Genomic DNA, 17,640 nt, shown 5'->3' on the forward strand with positions numbered 1-17,640 from the left:
ACAAGAAACGCATAGTAATTTGGAAAATGAAGTTATGTGGCAACAGGAGTGGGGGGGGGGGGGCAGTGGTGTGTAGTCATAAAAACTCAAAAAGTGGGGGTGTGGTTATCTTGTTCTCAAAAGGGTTTTTGCCTTTGTCATACGAGGTTGAAGAGGTAGTTGAGGGGAGGTTATTAAAAGTTAGAGCAAGGTATGAAAATATCAATATGTGTCTGATAAATGTATATGCCCCAGTGGTGACAGTTGAGAGGGTATGTTTTTTAGAGACATTATCAAATACCATTGAGAAATGTAACAAAGAAGATTATTTGTTTATTGCTGGGGATTTTAACTGCACAGTTAGCGATTTAGATAGAAATCACCAAGAACCTCATATAGCCTCAAGGACGTTTTTAAAACGCCTTATTGTAACAAATGAACTGTGTGATATTTGGCAGAGTCAACATGAAGGAACAAGGCAGTACACCTGGGCGCATGTGAGAGAGAACATCATCTCTATGGCCAGGTTAGATAGGTTTTATGTTTTTGAGCATCAATCTCAGGTCTGTAAATCAAGTGTGATAACTCCAATGGGATTTTCTGATCATTGTTTAATAACAGAGGTGGTGTTCATTAACGATGTAAAACCTAAAAGCGCATATTGGCATTTTAATATAACTTTATTGAGTGATGCTCACTTCAGGAACTGTTTCAGTTTCTTTTGGGAGAGGTGGAGGTCTCAAAAGGCCAGTTTTGTATCCCTTCAACAATGGTGGGATATAGGGAAAATCCAGATTCAACAATTTTGTAATCAATACACGAGGAATGTCACCAAGGATATCACCAGATCAATGAAAGCCCTAGAGATTGAAATAGTGGAACTCATGACGTTGGTTGAGACCACAGGAGATCGAGGCCATACTCAGGCTCTCAAGAGGAGAAAAGCTGCATTGGCAGATCTGCTGGGTATCAGAGCACAGGGGGCACTGGTGAGAAGTAAATTTCAGGGCATATCTGAAATGGATGCCTCATCCAAATTTTTCTTTGGTTTAGAGAAAAAGAATGGACAAAGAAAAATTATTCATTGTCTCAAATCAGCTGTTGGACAAGAGCTCACTAGCCCTAGTGAAATTAGAAAGAGGGCAGTAGAGTTCTATGCTGAGCTCTACAAGTGTGAGTACAAAGAGGACAAAACAGTGACACAGCAGTTCTTTGATGGGCTCCCAAAGGTGACTGCAGAAGCTCAGGTTGAGCTTGAGCAACCATTGTCTTTGCAGGATTTATACACTGCATTAAAAGGCATGGAAAATGGAAGGGCACCAGGCATTGATGGGCTTCCCGTTGACTTTTTTAAGTCTTTTTGGGCTATGTTGGGAGAGGATTGGTTAGAAGTAGCTAATGATAGTTTAACCGGAGGGTTACTACCAATAAGCTGCAGAAGGGCTGTCCTCACCCTACTGCCCAAAAAGGGTGACCCGAGGGAGGTGAAGAACTGGAGGCCGGTGGCTTTATTGTGTACTGATTATAAGATATTGTCAAAGGCTTTGTCCAACAGGCTGAGGGAGGTGATGGGGCAAATCATACATACGGATCAGTCCTACTGTGTTCCTGGCAGGCAGATAGGGGATAACATTTCTCTGATTCGTGATTTTTTGGACGTCTCTAGGGCTATTGGGTTGGATGCTGGTCTAATTTCAATTGATCAGGAAAAGGCATTTGACCGAGTTGAACATCAATATTTATGGCACACGTTTGAGGCGTTTGGGTTCAGCTCTGGTTTTATTGCCATGATAAAGGTGATATATGGTGACATTGAAAGTGTATTGAAAGTTAACGGTGGTTTGAGTTCTACTTTTAAAGTGTGTAGAGGTATTAGGCAGGGATGTTCTATGTCTGGGATGTTATATGCTATTGCTATAGAGCCACTACTAAATAGCATTAGAAGTCACATTGCAGGGGTGTGCCTTTCAGAGGATATTCCTCCTATTCGTCTTTCAGCCTATGCTGATGATGTAGTTGTGCTAGTGAAAAATCAAGCGGAGGTGGATAGCTTGAGTCTAATGGTTGATCGTTTTAGGGGAATATCCTCTGCAAAGGTAAATTGGGAAAAGAGTTGTGCTTTACAGATTGGAGAATGGTCTGGAGGGATCATGGCTTTGCCAGGGGGGCTAGAATGGTGTAAGGGAGGTTTTAAGTATCTTGGAGTGTATCTAGGAGATGAGGGGACTATGGAAAAAAATTGGAGTGGGGTGGTTGAAATGGTGGAAGGGAGGATGAGGAGATGGCGTTGGTTACTATCTCGTATGTCATATAGAGGGCGCACTATTATAGTTAACAATGTGATTGCCTCTGCACTGTGGCATCGGTTGTCAGTTTTAGAACCACCATCTGGCCTTCTGGCTAAGATACAGGCAATTATTGTGGATTTCTTTTGGGATAAATATCACTGGTTTCCACAAAGTGTTTTGTATTTGTCAAAAGAGGAGGGGGGACAAGGTCTTGTACATCTTGCTAGTAGGGCTGCTGCTTTCCGGTTTCAGTTTATTCAAAGGCTGCTTTATGGACCGGAAAATGTGGTGTGGAGAGGGGTGGCAGGTCTTATATTACAGCGGGTTGGAGGATTAGGTTTAAAGAAGGCTTTATTTCTGGTTGATAGTAGCCAGATTTCTAGGGAGGGAGTACCTCCATTTTATAGAGGCCTTCTCAGAGTGTGGAGCATAATGAAGGTGTCCAGAAGAACTTCAGCGGAGTCAGTGCATTGGCTGTTGGAGGAACCTCTGGTGTATGGGGCAAGACTGGATTGTACAACTGCAGCTGTTCCACATTTCTCCAAGATTCTGGTGAAGGGGAAAATCATCACCTTAAGACAGTTAATGGCCATGGCTGGGCCCGCCTTAATGGATGGAAGAAGGGTGGCTGAACATTTGGGGATGAGGTCGGAAAGGATTGTCGGACAAATGCTGGGGAGCTGTAGGAAGGCTCTGTCAGCGGAAGAATGGGATATGCTTAGTAGCCACAAGAAGAAGGTGCAAGATGAAGACGTCTCGTTTCCAAAACTAGGGATTACACCAAATATCCCAGAGTCAGAAAGAAAGGCGTTATTGCTGGATTTGAGAGGGTTGGAGGAGGTGGGTTTGGATGAGGTGAATGGGAAGGAATTGTGTCAAGGTGTTGAATAAAGATAAATTGAAAAATAGAAAAGATACTCCATGGAGGGTAAAATTGGGCATTGATGACAAGGTAAAGCCAGCATGGAGAGCACTGTACAAGCCACCGTTACAAAAGGGTACTGGTGATATGCAATGGAGGGTTTTACATGGCATCATTGCAGTTAATGCTTTTGTATCTGTTATTAACTCAGATGTTAGAGATGGATGTCCTTTTTGTAATATAAGAGAAACCATTTTTCACTGTTTTATGGAGTGTGAGAGGAGAAAACCGCTATTGGAAATGTTGGAATCTTTGTTTAAAGCTGTAGGGGAGTTTTTCAATAACACTGTTTTTATTTTGGGGTTTCAATATAGTAAACAACAGAAAAGAAAATGTAAAATGTTAAATTTTATTTTGGGACAAGCTAAGATGTCAATTTTTCTGAGTAGGAAACATAAGATAGAAACGGGATATGGGCAGGATGTAAGATGTGTTTTTAAAGGTTTAGTGAAAGCAAGAATAAAAGTAGATTTTGAGTTCTTTTCAGCTGTAAAAGATCTCCTATTATTTGAGGAGAAGTGGGCCTACGAAGGAGCGCTTTGTTTTGTAGAGGAGGGGAAATTATTTTTTGCTGCTGAAATAAGTTGAATGTATATGTTATGTATTTATTTTTGTTTAGTAATTACATTTGTTATTTCATTTCTGAAAAGGCAGTGTGTCATTATTTATGTTAACACTTGAGTAAAAAATAAAGGTTTTATAAAAACTCAAAAAACTCTCTCTCTCTCTCTCCCTCTCCCTCCCCCTCTCTCCCTCTCTCTCTCTTTCTCTCTCTCTCTCTCTCTCTCCCTCTCTCTCTCTCTCTCTCTCCCTCTCTCTCTCTCTCTCTCTCTCCCTCTCCCTCCCCCTCTCTCCCTCTCTCTCTCTTTCTCTCTCTCTCCCTCTCTCTCTCCCTCTCTCTCTCTCTCTCTCTCCCTCTCCCTCGCTCTCTGTCCTTTCTAAATGTAATTTTAATTAAATTTCAATATAAGGGTCTTTATTGGCATGGATAGGAAACATATGTTAACATTAACAAAGCAAGTGAAATAGAAAATAAACCAAAGTTAAATAAACAATAAAAAATGTACAGTAAACATTACACTCACAAAAGGTGATGTCTATATACAGTGTTGTAATGATGTGCAAATGTACAAAGGGAAAATAAATAAATATAAATATAGGTTGTATTTACAATGGTTTTTGGTCTTCACTGGTTGCCCTTTTCTTGTGGCAACTGTTAACAAATCTTGGTATTTTACCCAATAGATATGGGATATATTAGATATATTAGGAAGTGCAGATCAGGTTCCACCTCATTTTGTGGGCAGTGTGTTTTCTCTTTGTGAGCCAGGTCTGCCTTCGGCGGCCTTTCTTAATAGCAAGGCTATGCTCGCTGAATCTGTCCATATTTAAAGATTTCCTTAATTTTGGGTCAGTCACAGTGGTCAGGTATTCTGCCACTGTGTACGCTCTGTTTAGGGCCAAATAGCATTCTAGTTTGCTCTGTTTTTTTTGTTAATTCTTTCCAATGTGTGAAGTAATCATCATTTTGTTTTCTCATGATTTATTTGTCTATTTGTGTTGCTGTCCTGGGGCTCTGTGAGGTCTTTTTGTGAACAGAGCCCCAGGACCAGCTTGCTTAGGGGCAGTGGTGGAAAAGGTACCCATTTGTCATACTTGAGTAAAAGTAAAGATACCTTAATAGAAAATGACTCAAGTAAAAGTGAAAGTCACCCAGTAAAATACTACTTGCGTAAATGTATAAAAGTATTTGGCTTTAAATATACCTAAGTATCAAAAGTAAATGTAATTTTAAAAATTTACTCAAGTATCAAAAGTAAAAGTATAAATAATTTCAAAATCCACATTTTTAAGATTTTTGTTTAGTTACGGAGAGTCAGGGGCACGCTCCAATACAGACATATTTACAAACAAAGCATTTGGGTTTTGTGACTCTACCAGATCAGAGGCAGTAGGGATAACCAGGGATGTTCTCCTGGTGTGTGAATTTGACCATTTTCCTATCTTGCTACGCATTCAACTTTTGGGTGTCAAGGAAAACGTATGGAGTAAAACTTACATTATTTTCTTTAGGAATGTAGTGAAGTAAAAGTAAAATTGGCAAAAATACAGTGCCTTGCAAAAGTATTCGGCCCCCTTGAACTTTGCGACCTTTTGCCACATTTCAGGCTTCAAACATATAGATATAAAACTGTATTTTTTTGTGAAGAATCAACAACAAGTGGGACACAATCATGAAGTGGAACGACATTTATTGGATATTTCAAACTTTTTTAACAAATTAAAAACTGAAAAATTGGGCGTGCAAAATGATTCAGCCCCCTTAAGTTAATACTTTGTAGCGCCACCTTTTGCTGCGATTACAGCTGTAAGTCGCTTGGGGTATGTCTCTATCAGTTTTGCACATTGAGAGACTGAAATTTTTTCCCATTCCTCCTTGCAAAACAGCTCGAGCTCAGTGAGGTTGGATGGAGAGCATTTGTGAACAGCAGTTTTCAGTTCTTTCCACAGATTCTCGATTGGATTCAGGTCTGGACTTTGACTTGGCCATTCTAACACCTGGATATGTTTATTTTTGAACCATTCCACTGTAGATTTTGCTTTATGTTTTGGATCATTGTCTTGTTGGAAGACAAATCTCCATCCCAGTCTCAGGTCTTTTGCAGACTCCATCAGGTTTTCTTCCAGAATAGTCCTGTATTTGGCTCCATCCATCTTCCCATCAATTTTAACCATCTTCCCTGTCCCTGCTGAAGAAAAGCAGGCCCAAACCATGATGCTGCCACCACCATGTTTGACAGTGGGGATGGTGTGTTCAGCTGTGTTGCTTTTACGCCAAACATAACGTTTTGCATTGTTGCCAAAAAGTTCAATTTTGGTTTCATCTGACCAGAGCACCTTCTTCCACATGTTTGGTGTGTCTCCCAGGTGGATGTGGCAAACTTTAAACTACACTTTTTATGGATATCTTTAAGAAATGGCTTTCTTCTTGCCACTCTTTCATAAAGGCCAGATTTGTGCAATATACGACTGATTGTTGTCCTATGGACAGAGTCTCCCACCTCAGCTGTAGATCTCTGCAGTTCATCCAGAGTGATCATGGGCCTCTTGGCTGCATCTCTGATCAGTCTTCTCCTTGTATGAGCTGAAAGTTTAGAGGGACGGCCAGGTCTTGGTAGATTTGCAGTGGTCTGATACTCCTTCCATTTCGATATTATCGCTTGCACAGTGCTCCTTGGGATGTTTAAAGCTTGGGAAATCTTTCGGTATCCAAATCCGGCTTTAAACTTCTTCACAACAGTATCTCGGACCTGCCTGGTGTGTTCCTTGTTCTTCATGATGCTCTCTGCGCTTTTAACGGACCTCTGAGACTATCACAGTGCAGGTGCATTTATACGGAGACTTGATTACACACAGGTGGATTGTATTTATCATCATTAGTCATTTAGGTCAACATTGGATCATTCAGAGATCCTCACTGAACTTCTGGAGAGAGTTTGCTGCACTGAAAGTAAAGGGGCTGAATAATTTTGCACGCCCAATTTTTCAGTTTTTGATTTGTTAAAAAAGTTTGAAATATCCAATAAATGTAGTTCCACTTCATGATTGTGTCCCACTTGTTGTTGATTCTTCACAAAAAAATACAGTTTTATATCTTTATGTTTGAAGCCTGAAATGTGGCAAAAGGTCGCAAAGTTCAAGGGGGCCGAATACTTTCGCAAGGCACTGCATAAATAGTGAAGTAAAATACAGATACCCCAAAACTTAAGTTGTACTTTAAAGTATTTTTACTTAAGTACTTTACACCACTGCTTAGGGGGCTCTTCTCCAGGTTCATTTCTCTGTAGGGGATGGCTTTGTGTTGGAAGGTTTTGGATCACATCCTTTTATGTGGTTGTAGAATTTAACAGCACTTTTCTGGATTTTGATAATTATTTGGTGCATTATTTGGTGTTTTACGTTGTACACGGAGGATGTTATTGCAGAATTCTGCATGCAGTCTCTGTCTGTCTGTCTGTCTGTCTGTCTGTCTGTCTGTCTGTCTGTCTGTCTGTCTGTCTGTCTGTCTGTCTGTCTGTCTGTCTGTCTGTCTGTCTGTCTGTCTGTCTGTGTCTGTCTGTCCCTCTCCCTCTCTCTCTCTCTCTCTCTCTCTCTCTCTCTCTCTCTCTCTCTCTCTCTCTCCCTCTCTCTCTCTCTCTCTCTCTCCCCCCCTCCCTCTCCCTCTCCCTCTCCCTCTCCCTCTCCCTCTCCCTCTCCCTCTCCCTCTCCCTCTCCCTCTCTCTATTTCTCTTTCTCTCTCTCTCTCTCGCTCTCTCTCTCCTTCTCTTTCTCTCCCTCTCTCTCTCTCTCTCTCTCTCTCCCTCCACATAATTACAGCACAATCCTTCTCCAAATTGTCTGCAGTGTTCCCTTATTCATATTTGGCTTAATTACCTGTGGAATTTTAATTGGTGTGGCCTGCCTGTGGGAGACGTTGAGGTGTCCAAGGTCATACTGAGTGGAGCAGGCACACTTACACACACTGAGACAGTATACAGTCCACAGTTTGCACCCGCAAGCTATCTGCCTGACAGCTGTAGGATAAAAGGAAGAGAAGAAGACACCAGTGCAAAATAAAGAAATGTAAAATGTATGCAAAGGAAAATGGATTCTTCTCTGATCACAGCCTGTACTCTCCCTGAAAATGTATATTTTTGTTGTTATTCTCTAGTCTGTGTAGCTGAATCAAATAAAATAAATTTTCATTAGTCACATGTGCTGAATACAACAGGTATATACAACATTTCAACTTACAGTGAAACGCTTACTTACGAGCCCCTAACCAATAGTGCAGTTTCCAAAAAATATAGATAAGAATAAGGGATAAAAGTAACAAGTAATTAAAGAGCAGCAGTAAAAATTAACAATATATACAGGGGAGTGCCGGTACAGAGTCAATGTGGAGGGGCACCTGTTAGTTGAGCTAGTATGTACATGTAGGTAGAGTTAGGAAATTGATAGGACATTGATCTCCCAGTTGCGCTTGATGTGTTGTGTTGGAGCAGTTCTCCGTGTGTGTGTACCCTAATTGTTAGTACTTATAATTCCAAATGGAGTAAAAATAGAGAGGCCCATTAGCTGGCAACGTGTCCTTGTTGTGCCGGTGGTCTTTCAGTCTAAATGAGACAGTAGATTTGCACACATTAGGGCAGGCTAGGCCGGATCCATTGGCTGAGTGGGAGGGGGGATAACCCAGAGTAAATAGAGTAGAAATGTGGGCCATTGTACAGCCCAATGACTCCTAACCAAGCATGTGAGCAGTGGTGTAAAGTACTTAAGTCATTTTTTTAGGTATTTGTACTTTACTATGTTTTTGACAAGTTTTACTTGTACTTCTTACTCATTTTCCCAGACACATTTCCCCTGACACATTTCCCCTGACACATTTCCCCTGACACATTCCCCCTGACACATTTCCCCTGACACATTTCCCCCTGACACATTTCCCCCTGACACATTTCCCCCTGACACATTTCCCCTGACACATTTCCCCTGACACATTTCCCCCTGACACATTTCCCCCTCACACATTTCCCCCTGACACATTTCCCCCTCACACATTTCCCCCTGACACATTTCCCCTGACACATTTCCGCCTGACACATTTCCCCTGACACATTTCCCCTGACACCCAAAGGTTCTTATTACATATCAAATGCTCAGGTAGGACAGCAATGTGGTCTAACTTATGCACCTATCAATATATATCAATCCCTACTGCCTCTGATCTGGCGGACTCCCTAAATACATATACTGCATTTGTAAATGATGTCTGAGTGTTGGAGTGTGCCCCTGTGGACTCCACACTGAGTATCCCTCTGTTTCACTTTTGTTTCCCTTCAACAATGGTGAAACAGGCAGAGCAATGTTGAGTGTGGAATCCAGGCTACTACTACTATTTCACATCCACTCAAAGAACTGTGGCATCTCATCACTGTCTAATCTAGTCTCATTGATAAAGAACAGCAACCTTCAACATTTCCTTCCAAACTATATATAAGCCCCTAGATATGGAAATAAAGTAATTGATTTCCTGACATCCACATTAACTTAGGGTTATGCGTCCCTCTAGCGGGACACCAGCCGACAACATCCGGTGAAATTGGAGGGCGCGCAATTCAAATATATAATTGTAATATTAAACATTCATGAACGTACAAGTATCTTAAATCATTTAAAAGCTTACATTCTTGTTAATCTAACTGCGTTGTCTGATTTACAATAGGCTTTACGGCGAAAGCATACCATGCAATTGTCTAGGGCGGCACCCCACATCAAGGGTCCCAGCTACAACATGAATGGTCCTTTTGTTAGATAAAATCCTTCTTTTTATCCCAAAAAGTAATTTCAGTAATCCACTTGTTCAACATGCAGACATAGGAGTCCAAATAGCTACCTCTGAACTTCGTCCAAACAAGTCAAACGACATTTCTATTTAATGCTCAGGTACTCTAAAATGTAAATAAACTATAATATTTCATATGGAAAGTAGTATGTTCAATAGGAAAGCAAAATTAGTAAGCGCGCGCCCTCTCCCTCGCACGCCCAAAGATTGATTGTTCCGGTGATCTCCTCACCAAAACTCAAAATTCTTGCTTGTTTTTCAAAAAACCTGAAATCTTGAATAAAGACTGTTGACATCTAGTGGAATCTTCGGATTTCCGCCTGCCATATCTATTCTCTTTTAGTCTCAGACATTATTTTAACAGTTTTAGAAACTTCAAAGTGTTTTCTATCCAATGCTACCAATTATGCATATCCTGGCTTCTGGGCCTGAGTAACAGGGCATGTCAGTCAGACGGAAATTCAGGAAACTAGACTCTCTCCCAGAGAGGTTTTAAAACCATGCCTAATTTCACTCACTGCTTTTGAGCAATTAAATGGAAATCTCTCAACAGCTAGTGATTATTATGGGAATGTAATTGAGGGCTGGTTGTGTAATTGAGGGCTGGTTGAATAAGCATTGGTTTTACATTTTGGAGGCTGAGTCTTCTAAACGATGTCTGCTGGGTTTTTGAAATGCAGTGGCATTTGGGAATGTAATTGAAGTAGAGAATGCATTTTCCTGTATGTATGTACAATTGGTTAAAAAATATATATTTTGATTCTTGTTTAGTTGACATTATGCAATGATTGACGTTCTCTCTGAGCCTGTTGGACTGCATTATGAATCCTCCGGATTTGAACTGATATAGAAGTCATTAACATTGTGCCAGATTGGCTATATCTGGCTATAACACGGTATCTCTAGAGATACAGAACCCTTATCTCATTAAGGCCATTGAACAAATCTCTACTCCTCTCATGTCTTGCATTTAGTGTCTATGGTTGCCCCCTGGCCAAAAAGAGGAAGACCCAGGAGAAACAGCCTCTGGAGCCTGCCCCCAAGAGGAGGCCCTTCTTAACCCCTCCCAACCCAGAGGAGGACACTGTTGCCATCTTCCCCTGCTATGAACCTGAACCCATGGATGAGAGGGAGGAGAAGGAGCAGGGGGAGTTAGAGGGGGAGATCCAGGAGGAAGGGGAAGAGGAGGAAGGTGAGGGAGAGGAAGAGGGAGAAGAGATGGAGGAGGAGGAAGGATTTTCGGAGGATAACGAGGAGCAAGGTGATGAGGAAGGGGAAGAGGAGGAAGAGGAGGAAGAGGTGGAGAGGGAGAGAGCGGTAGTAGGGCCAGTAGAGGTAGAACAGGTGGAGGATGGGATAGAGGAAGACGAGGAAGCAGAGGATGGGGATGATGAAGAGCAAGAAGAAGAGGAGGAGCAAGAGGAGGAGGAGGATGAGGGTGATGAAGATGAACATGAGGAAGAAGAGGAGGAAGAAATGCACCATGAGCCAGGTGAGTGCATATTTCCAATGTTTCTGGGGAAATAAGAGAGGGTGATAGAGTTGGGTGGAGCTGGGAGTTATTTGATGGACTAATAAGCTGCCACTAGAAATGAGGTCCTTGAATCAAAGATATACTTCTAATCAAAGTGATGCACCTTTGATGTGGCCAGTGAGAGCCATACCCAATCATGGAGAGACGGAGGCATAATACCTCAGAGAGAATAGAATTGGTGAAAGGGGTCTGTCTGGGCAGAGGGAGAGAGGCATGATGGTCTCCGTGAGCATGTGGCCAGTAAGATCCTCAGGTGGAGGGGGGTGTATAATAAGTGGTTCTCTACCTTCGGTGCACCAGATGCGCCTGCTCTCCCTCCATCGGCACTCCATCTTCCTCTGTCTCCCTCTCTCTCTCTCTCTTGTCCTCAATCGCTTCTGACAGTGCCTTCAAGAGCTATCGAGAGAGGAGCTCGCCGAGTTATTAACCCCCCCCCCCATGGAAATGCCTTCTCCGAGGACATTTCGTGCTCCCGAACCGGAACACCTCATACGCCTCTTTCATTCCCTCCCACGGTCTCATATGCCGCTGTCCCTAAAATCAACACTGAAATGTATTATTACAACCACATTGACTCATGATCCATGATTAGTTGAAAAGTAAATTAATTTGAATGGATTAATTTGGCATTTGGTTTATTAGTCGTACTAGATATATTGGATTTGACTTTTACGCATTTTGTTTAAAGGATTTAATACTGGTAATGACTGGCCAAATATATGATGCACAACATCAAACTATTAATGCAAACATAATCCATTAAATGTGATGATTAATATCCAAACCATTGTACAATAAGTAATACATTGATGGGATTGATAGTAAAAATCACAGAACTGCAAGATCAAAGGCAGATCAAAATCTAACTAGATGGAATGTTTTTGAAAGATGTTGAATTTCATATTAATATCCCAAATAATTAAACTATGATGGTCTTGTTCTTCATCTATCCAACTATAGTAAGGGCTGAAAGGTCTATCCTTCCTTTCATGACCACAGGGAACCGCTACAAAAATAGTGGACAATCAAGGCATCACTCGATGGGACAGAAGGACAACAACAACAACAACAGCGGCCCCGGTCCAAACATCGGCCCTAACGGGGAAGAGTATGAAAACTACGATGAGCTGGTGGCCAAGTCCCTTCTCAACCTGGGGAAGATAGCAGAGGACGCTGCCTACCAGGCCATGACCGAGTCAGAGATGAACAGCAACTCCTCCAACAGTGCCGGCGAGGACGATGATGATGATGAGGAAGAGGCTAGCGAGCGCGGCGGGAGCAGGAAGGGCGAGTTGAGCGTGGACCTGGACAGTGACGTGGTCAGGGAGACAGTGGATTCACTCAAGCTGTTGGCGCAGGGCCACGGTGCCATGCTGCCTGAAGACGGCTGCCTAGAAGGGGTGGATGACGGCGAGCATCCAAACGGCCGGTCCCACCATCATGGGGTCAGGGGTCAGGCTGAGGAGAGCGAAGAGGAGGTGTGTCTCAACAGCCTGGAGTGTCTGAGGAACCAGTGCTTTGACCTGGCCCGCAAGCTAAACGAGACGTCTCCATCTGACCGCCCTGGACACCCGGGCCTGCACCACTACCAGGCACATCAGAACCACCACACTCACCAGCCCCACCACCACCTACTGCACCAAACCGACCACCAGCACCATCAGGCTCAGCACCAGCCTCAGGACCACCACCACTTGCCCAGGTACGAGAGCTGCCAGCAGGGCCAGCAGCCAGACGAGCGTGGGTCCCTGGAGCGCAACTACTCAGACATGGTCAACCTGATGAAGCTGGAGGAGCAGTTGAGCCCGGCCTCAAGGACGGGCTACTCGGCCAGCTGCCACCAGGACGGGGATGAGGACACCACATCGGTGGCCTCGGATCGCTCAGAAGAGGCCTTCGACATGACAAAAGGCAACCTGTCCCTGCTGGAGAAGGCCATTGCTATGGAGTCGGAGCGAGCCAAGGTCATGAGGGACCGCATGGCCTTGGAGGGACATCATGCGGTGGTCCGGAGGGACAATCATAATCACCACCATCGCGGCGAGCACAGCCCCCGACAGAGCAGCGGGGCTGAGGAGCGCAAGTCCAGAATGCACCACGACGGGTCAAAGAGAGCATACTACCCTAAAGGTAACCACTTCCTGAAAATCTCAACACTCTCCCCATTCACACAATAGCCCCTATGTCAGCTAGTATCTTCACCCTGATCTGTTCAGTATTTATGTTGCACTCAGTGTCAACAGCATTTCGGTTAATTGTTTTAATTTGATTTTTATTTCACCTTTATTTAACCAGGTAGGCCAGTTGAGAACAAGTTCTCATTTACAACTGTGACCTGGCCAAGATAAAGCAAAGCAATTCGACACATACAACAACACAGAGTTACACATGGAATGAACAAACATACAGTCAATAATACAGTAGAAAAATCTATATACAGTGAGTGCAAATGAGGTAGAATAAGGGAGTTAAGGCAATAAATAGGCCATGGTGGCGAAGTAATTACAATATAGCAATTAAACACTGGAATGTGCAAGTAGAGATACTGGTGTGCAAAGGAGCAAGATAAATAAATAAATACAGTATGGGGATGAGGTAGTTGGTTGGGCTATGTACAGGTGCAGTGATCTGTGAGCTGCTCTGATAGCTGGTGCTTAAATCTAGTGAGGGAGATATGAGTATCCTGCTTCAGTGATTTTTGCAGTTCAGTCCAGTCATTGGCAGCAGAGAACTGGAAGGAAAGGCGACCAAATGAGGAATTGGCTTTGGGGGTGACCAGTGAGATACACCTGCTGGAGCGCGTGCAACGAGTGGGTGCTCCTATGGTGACCAGTGAGCTGAGATAAGGCGGGCTTTACCTAGCAGAGACTTGTAGATGACCTGGAGCCAGCGGGTTTGGGGACGAGTATGAAGCAAAGGCCAGCCAACGAGAGTGTACAGGTCGCAGTGGTGGGTAGTATATTGGGCTTTGGTGACAAAATGGATTGCACTGTGGTAGACTGCATCCAATTTGTTGAGTAGAGTGTTGGAGGCTATTTTGTAAATGACATCGCCGAAGTCGAGGATCGGTAGGATGGTCAGGTTTACGAGGCTATGTTTGGCAGCAAGATTGAAGAATGCTTTATTGCGAAATAGGAAGCCGATTCTAAATTTAATTTTGGATTGGAGATGCTTAATGTGAGGCTGGAAGGAGAGTTTACAGTCTAAGCAGACACCTAAGTATTTGTAGTTGTCCACATATTCTAAGTCAGAACCGTCCAGAGTAGTGATGCTGGACGGGCGGGCAGGTGCAGGCAGTGATCGGTTGAAGAGCATGCATTTAGTTTTACTTGCATTTAAGAGCAGTTGGAGGCCACAGAAGGAGAGTTGTATGGCATTGTAGCTCGTCTGGAGGTTAGTTAACACAGTGTCCAAAGAAGGGCCAGACGTATACAGAATGGTGTCGTCTGCGTAGAGGTGGATCAGAGAATCACCAGCAGCAAGAGCAACATCATTGATATATACAAAGAAGAAAGTCGGCCCGAGTTTAACCCTGTGCCCTCCCATAGAGACTGCCAGAGGTCCGGACAACAGGCCCTCCGATTTGACACACTGAACTCTATCCGAGATGTAGTTGGTAAACCAGGCGAGGCAATCATTTGAGAAACCAAGGCTGTTGAGTCTGCCAATAAGAATGTGTTGATTGACAGAGTCAAAAGCCTTGGCCAGGCCGATGAATTTCAGCTAGACAGTAATGTCTCTTATCAATGGCGGTTATGATATCGTTTAGGACCTTGAGGCTGAGGTGCACCCTTGACCAGCTCGGAAACCAGATTGCATAGCGGAGAAGGTACGGTGGGATTCGAAATGGTTGGTAATCTGTTTGTTAACTTGGCTTTCGAAGACCTTATTAAGGCAGGGTATGATAGATATAGGTCTGTAGCAGTTCGGGTCTAGAGGGTCTCCCCCTTTGAAGAGAGGTTGAACAGGCTAGTAATAGGGGTTGCAACAATTTCGGCAGATAATAAAAATAGAGGGTCAAGATTGTCTAGCCCGGCTGATTTGTAGGGTTCCAGATTTTGCAGCTCTTTCAGAACATCAGCTATCTGGATTTGGGTGAATGAGGAATGGTGGAGGCTTGGGCGATTTGCTGTGGGGGGTGGAGAGCTGTTGATCAGGGTAGGGGTAGTCATAGAAAAATGCATATTGAAATTCACAATTCTAGTGGATTTATCGGTGGTGACAGTGTTTCCTAGCCTCAGAACAGTGGGCAGGTGGGAGGAGGTGCTCATATTCTCTATGGACTTTACAGTGTCCCGGAACATTTTTGAGTTTGTGCTACAAGATGCAAATTTCTGCTAATGCAGAACGCCACAGGATGTTTTGTGCTGGTCAAGGGCAGTCAGGTCTGGAGAGAACCAAGGGCTATATCTGTTCCTGGTTCAAAATGTTTTGAATGGGGAATGCTTATTTAAGATGGTGAGGAAGGCACTTTTAAAGAATAACCAGGCATCCTCTACTGACGGCATGAGGTCAATATCCATCCAGGATACCTGGGCCAGGTCAATTAGAAAGGCCTGCTTGCAGAAGTGGTTTAGTTTGATAGTGATGAGGTGTGGTCGTTTGACAGAGGTGTATTTGGAGGGCAATTTGGTTAGGATGATATCTATGAGGGTGCACGTGTTAACGGATTTGGAGTTGTACCTGGTGGGTTCATTGATAATTTGTGTGAAATTGAGGGCATCAAGCTAGGATTGTAGAATGTCCGGGGTGTTTAGCATGTCCCAGTTTAGGTCACCTAGCAGCACGAGCTCTGAAGATAGATTGGGGGCAATCAATTCACATATGGTGTCCAGGGCGCAGCTGGGGGCAGAGGGTGGTCTATAGCAAGTGGCAACGGTGAGAGACTTGTTTCTGGAAAGGTGGATTTTTAAAAATAGAAGCTCAAATTTTTTGGCTATAGACCTGGATAGCAAGACAGAACTCTGCAGGCTATCTTTGCATTAGATTGCAACACCGCCCCCTTTGGCAGTTCTATCTTGTCGGAAAATGTTTTGGTTACGGATAGACATTTCAGGGTTTTTGGTGGACTTCCTATGCCAGGATTCAGACACGGCTAGGACATCCGGGTTTGCGGAGTGTGCTAAAGCAGTGAATAAAACAAACTTAGGGAGGAGGCTTCTAATGTTAACATGCATGAAACCAAGGCTTTGACGGTTACAGAAGTCAACAAATGAGAGCACCTGGGGAGTGGGAGTGGAGCTAGGCACTGCAGGGCCTGGATTAACCTCTACATCACCAGAGGAACAGAGGAGGAGTAGGTTAAGGGTATGGCTAAAGGCTATCAGAACTGGTCGTCTAGTACGTTCGGAACAGAGAGTGAAAGGAGCAGGTTTCTGGGCGCGATAGAATAGATTCAAGGTATAATGTACAGACAAAGGTATGGAATGTATGTAGACGTGATATTAAATTAACTCTTAAAGACGTAGGCTATCAGTTCCTGCTGAAATAGGTTTCAACAGATGCCAATAGGGCCCACAGAAACAGAATTACGTAACATCAAGCTGAATAACTCTGATATCTTTTTTAGCCCATGGATCTAGTAATATTGGACATTTACTTGACCCCTTGCCCAATAGTTCAGCTACTCCCTGGGACAGAAACATTTCCCCCAGCTGGTCTCCATGCTGTATATTGCAGTGGCAGCGTCGATTTCAAACTTATGTTGGTAAAATAGTCTGGCATGCTAACATCAGACGCTTGGCTTGTCAAGCATGGGAGCGAGCCATCCCATCTCTGTGTATGCTGTTATTAATCCATAAGATAGCGTCAGAGCAGATGAATGAGCAACATTTCAGACCGGGTCATTACGGTAGTATCAGATGGGTGGTGGTGGCACGTTCATGGTCGTTGGACAGAGATGCTGTGTTTTGAGTAACATTCCAAAGGACACAAAAGACATTGATCTTTAAGTTTAATACTGTAGCTACTCGTCTGCCCTGGTCACACACACACTGGTCACTTTAATAATGTTTACGTACTGTTTTACTCATTTCATATGTACAGTTGAAGTCGGAAGTTTACATAGACTCAGGTTGGAGTCACTAAACTAGTTTTTCAATCACTCCACAAATTTCTTGTTAACAAACTATAGTTTTGGCAAGTCGGTTAGGACATCTACTTTGTGCATGAAACAAGTAATCTTTCCAACAATTGTTCACTGATAATTAACTTATAATTCACTGTATCACAATTCCACTGGGTCAGAAGTTTACATACACTAAGTTGAGTGTGCCTTTAAACAGCTTGGAAAATTCCAGAAAATTATGTCATGGCTTTAGAAGCTTCTGATAGGCTAATTGACATCATTTGAGTCAATTCGAGGTGTACCTGTGGATGTATTTCAAGGTCTACCTTCAAACTCAGTGCCTCTTTGCTTGACATCATGGGAAAATCTAAAGAAATCAGCCAAGACCTCAGAAAAAAAGTTGTAGGCCTCTACAAGTCTGGTTCATCCTTGGGAGCAATTTCCAAATGCCAGAAGGTACCACGT

General features: G+C 43.4%; 1 protein-coding gene across 38 annotated transcripts in view; it reads left to right on the plus strand.

The window, feature by feature from the left end:
- Positions 1-17,640, plus strand: part of LOC110521081 (myelin transcription factor 1-like protein) — a 158,230-nt gene that overhangs the window by 61,032 nt on the left and 79,558 nt on the right. For 24 of the 38 annotated variants that reach the window (XM_090233163.1, XM_090233139.1, XM_036976123.2 and 21 more), the window contains exons 6-7: positions 10,549-11,066; positions 12,069-13,238. In XM_090233163.1, coding sequence (XP_090089289.1) covers positions 10,549-11,066; positions 12,069-13,238 — 1,688 coding nt within the window. The remainder of the gene's footprint in view (positions 1-10,548; positions 11,067-12,068; positions 13,239-17,640) is intronic. The other 14 variants (XM_090233136.1, XM_090233143.1, XM_090233160.1 and 11 more) reach the window with 1 other exon arrangement.

The sequence above is a fragment of the Oncorhynchus mykiss genome, chromosome 4, assembly GCF_057628025.1.
Source record: "Oncorhynchus mykiss isolate SJ-2025 chromosome 4, ASM5762802v1, whole genome shotgun sequence".
Lineage (NCBI taxonomy): Eukaryota > Metazoa > Chordata > Actinopteri > Salmoniformes > Salmonidae > Oncorhynchus > Oncorhynchus mykiss.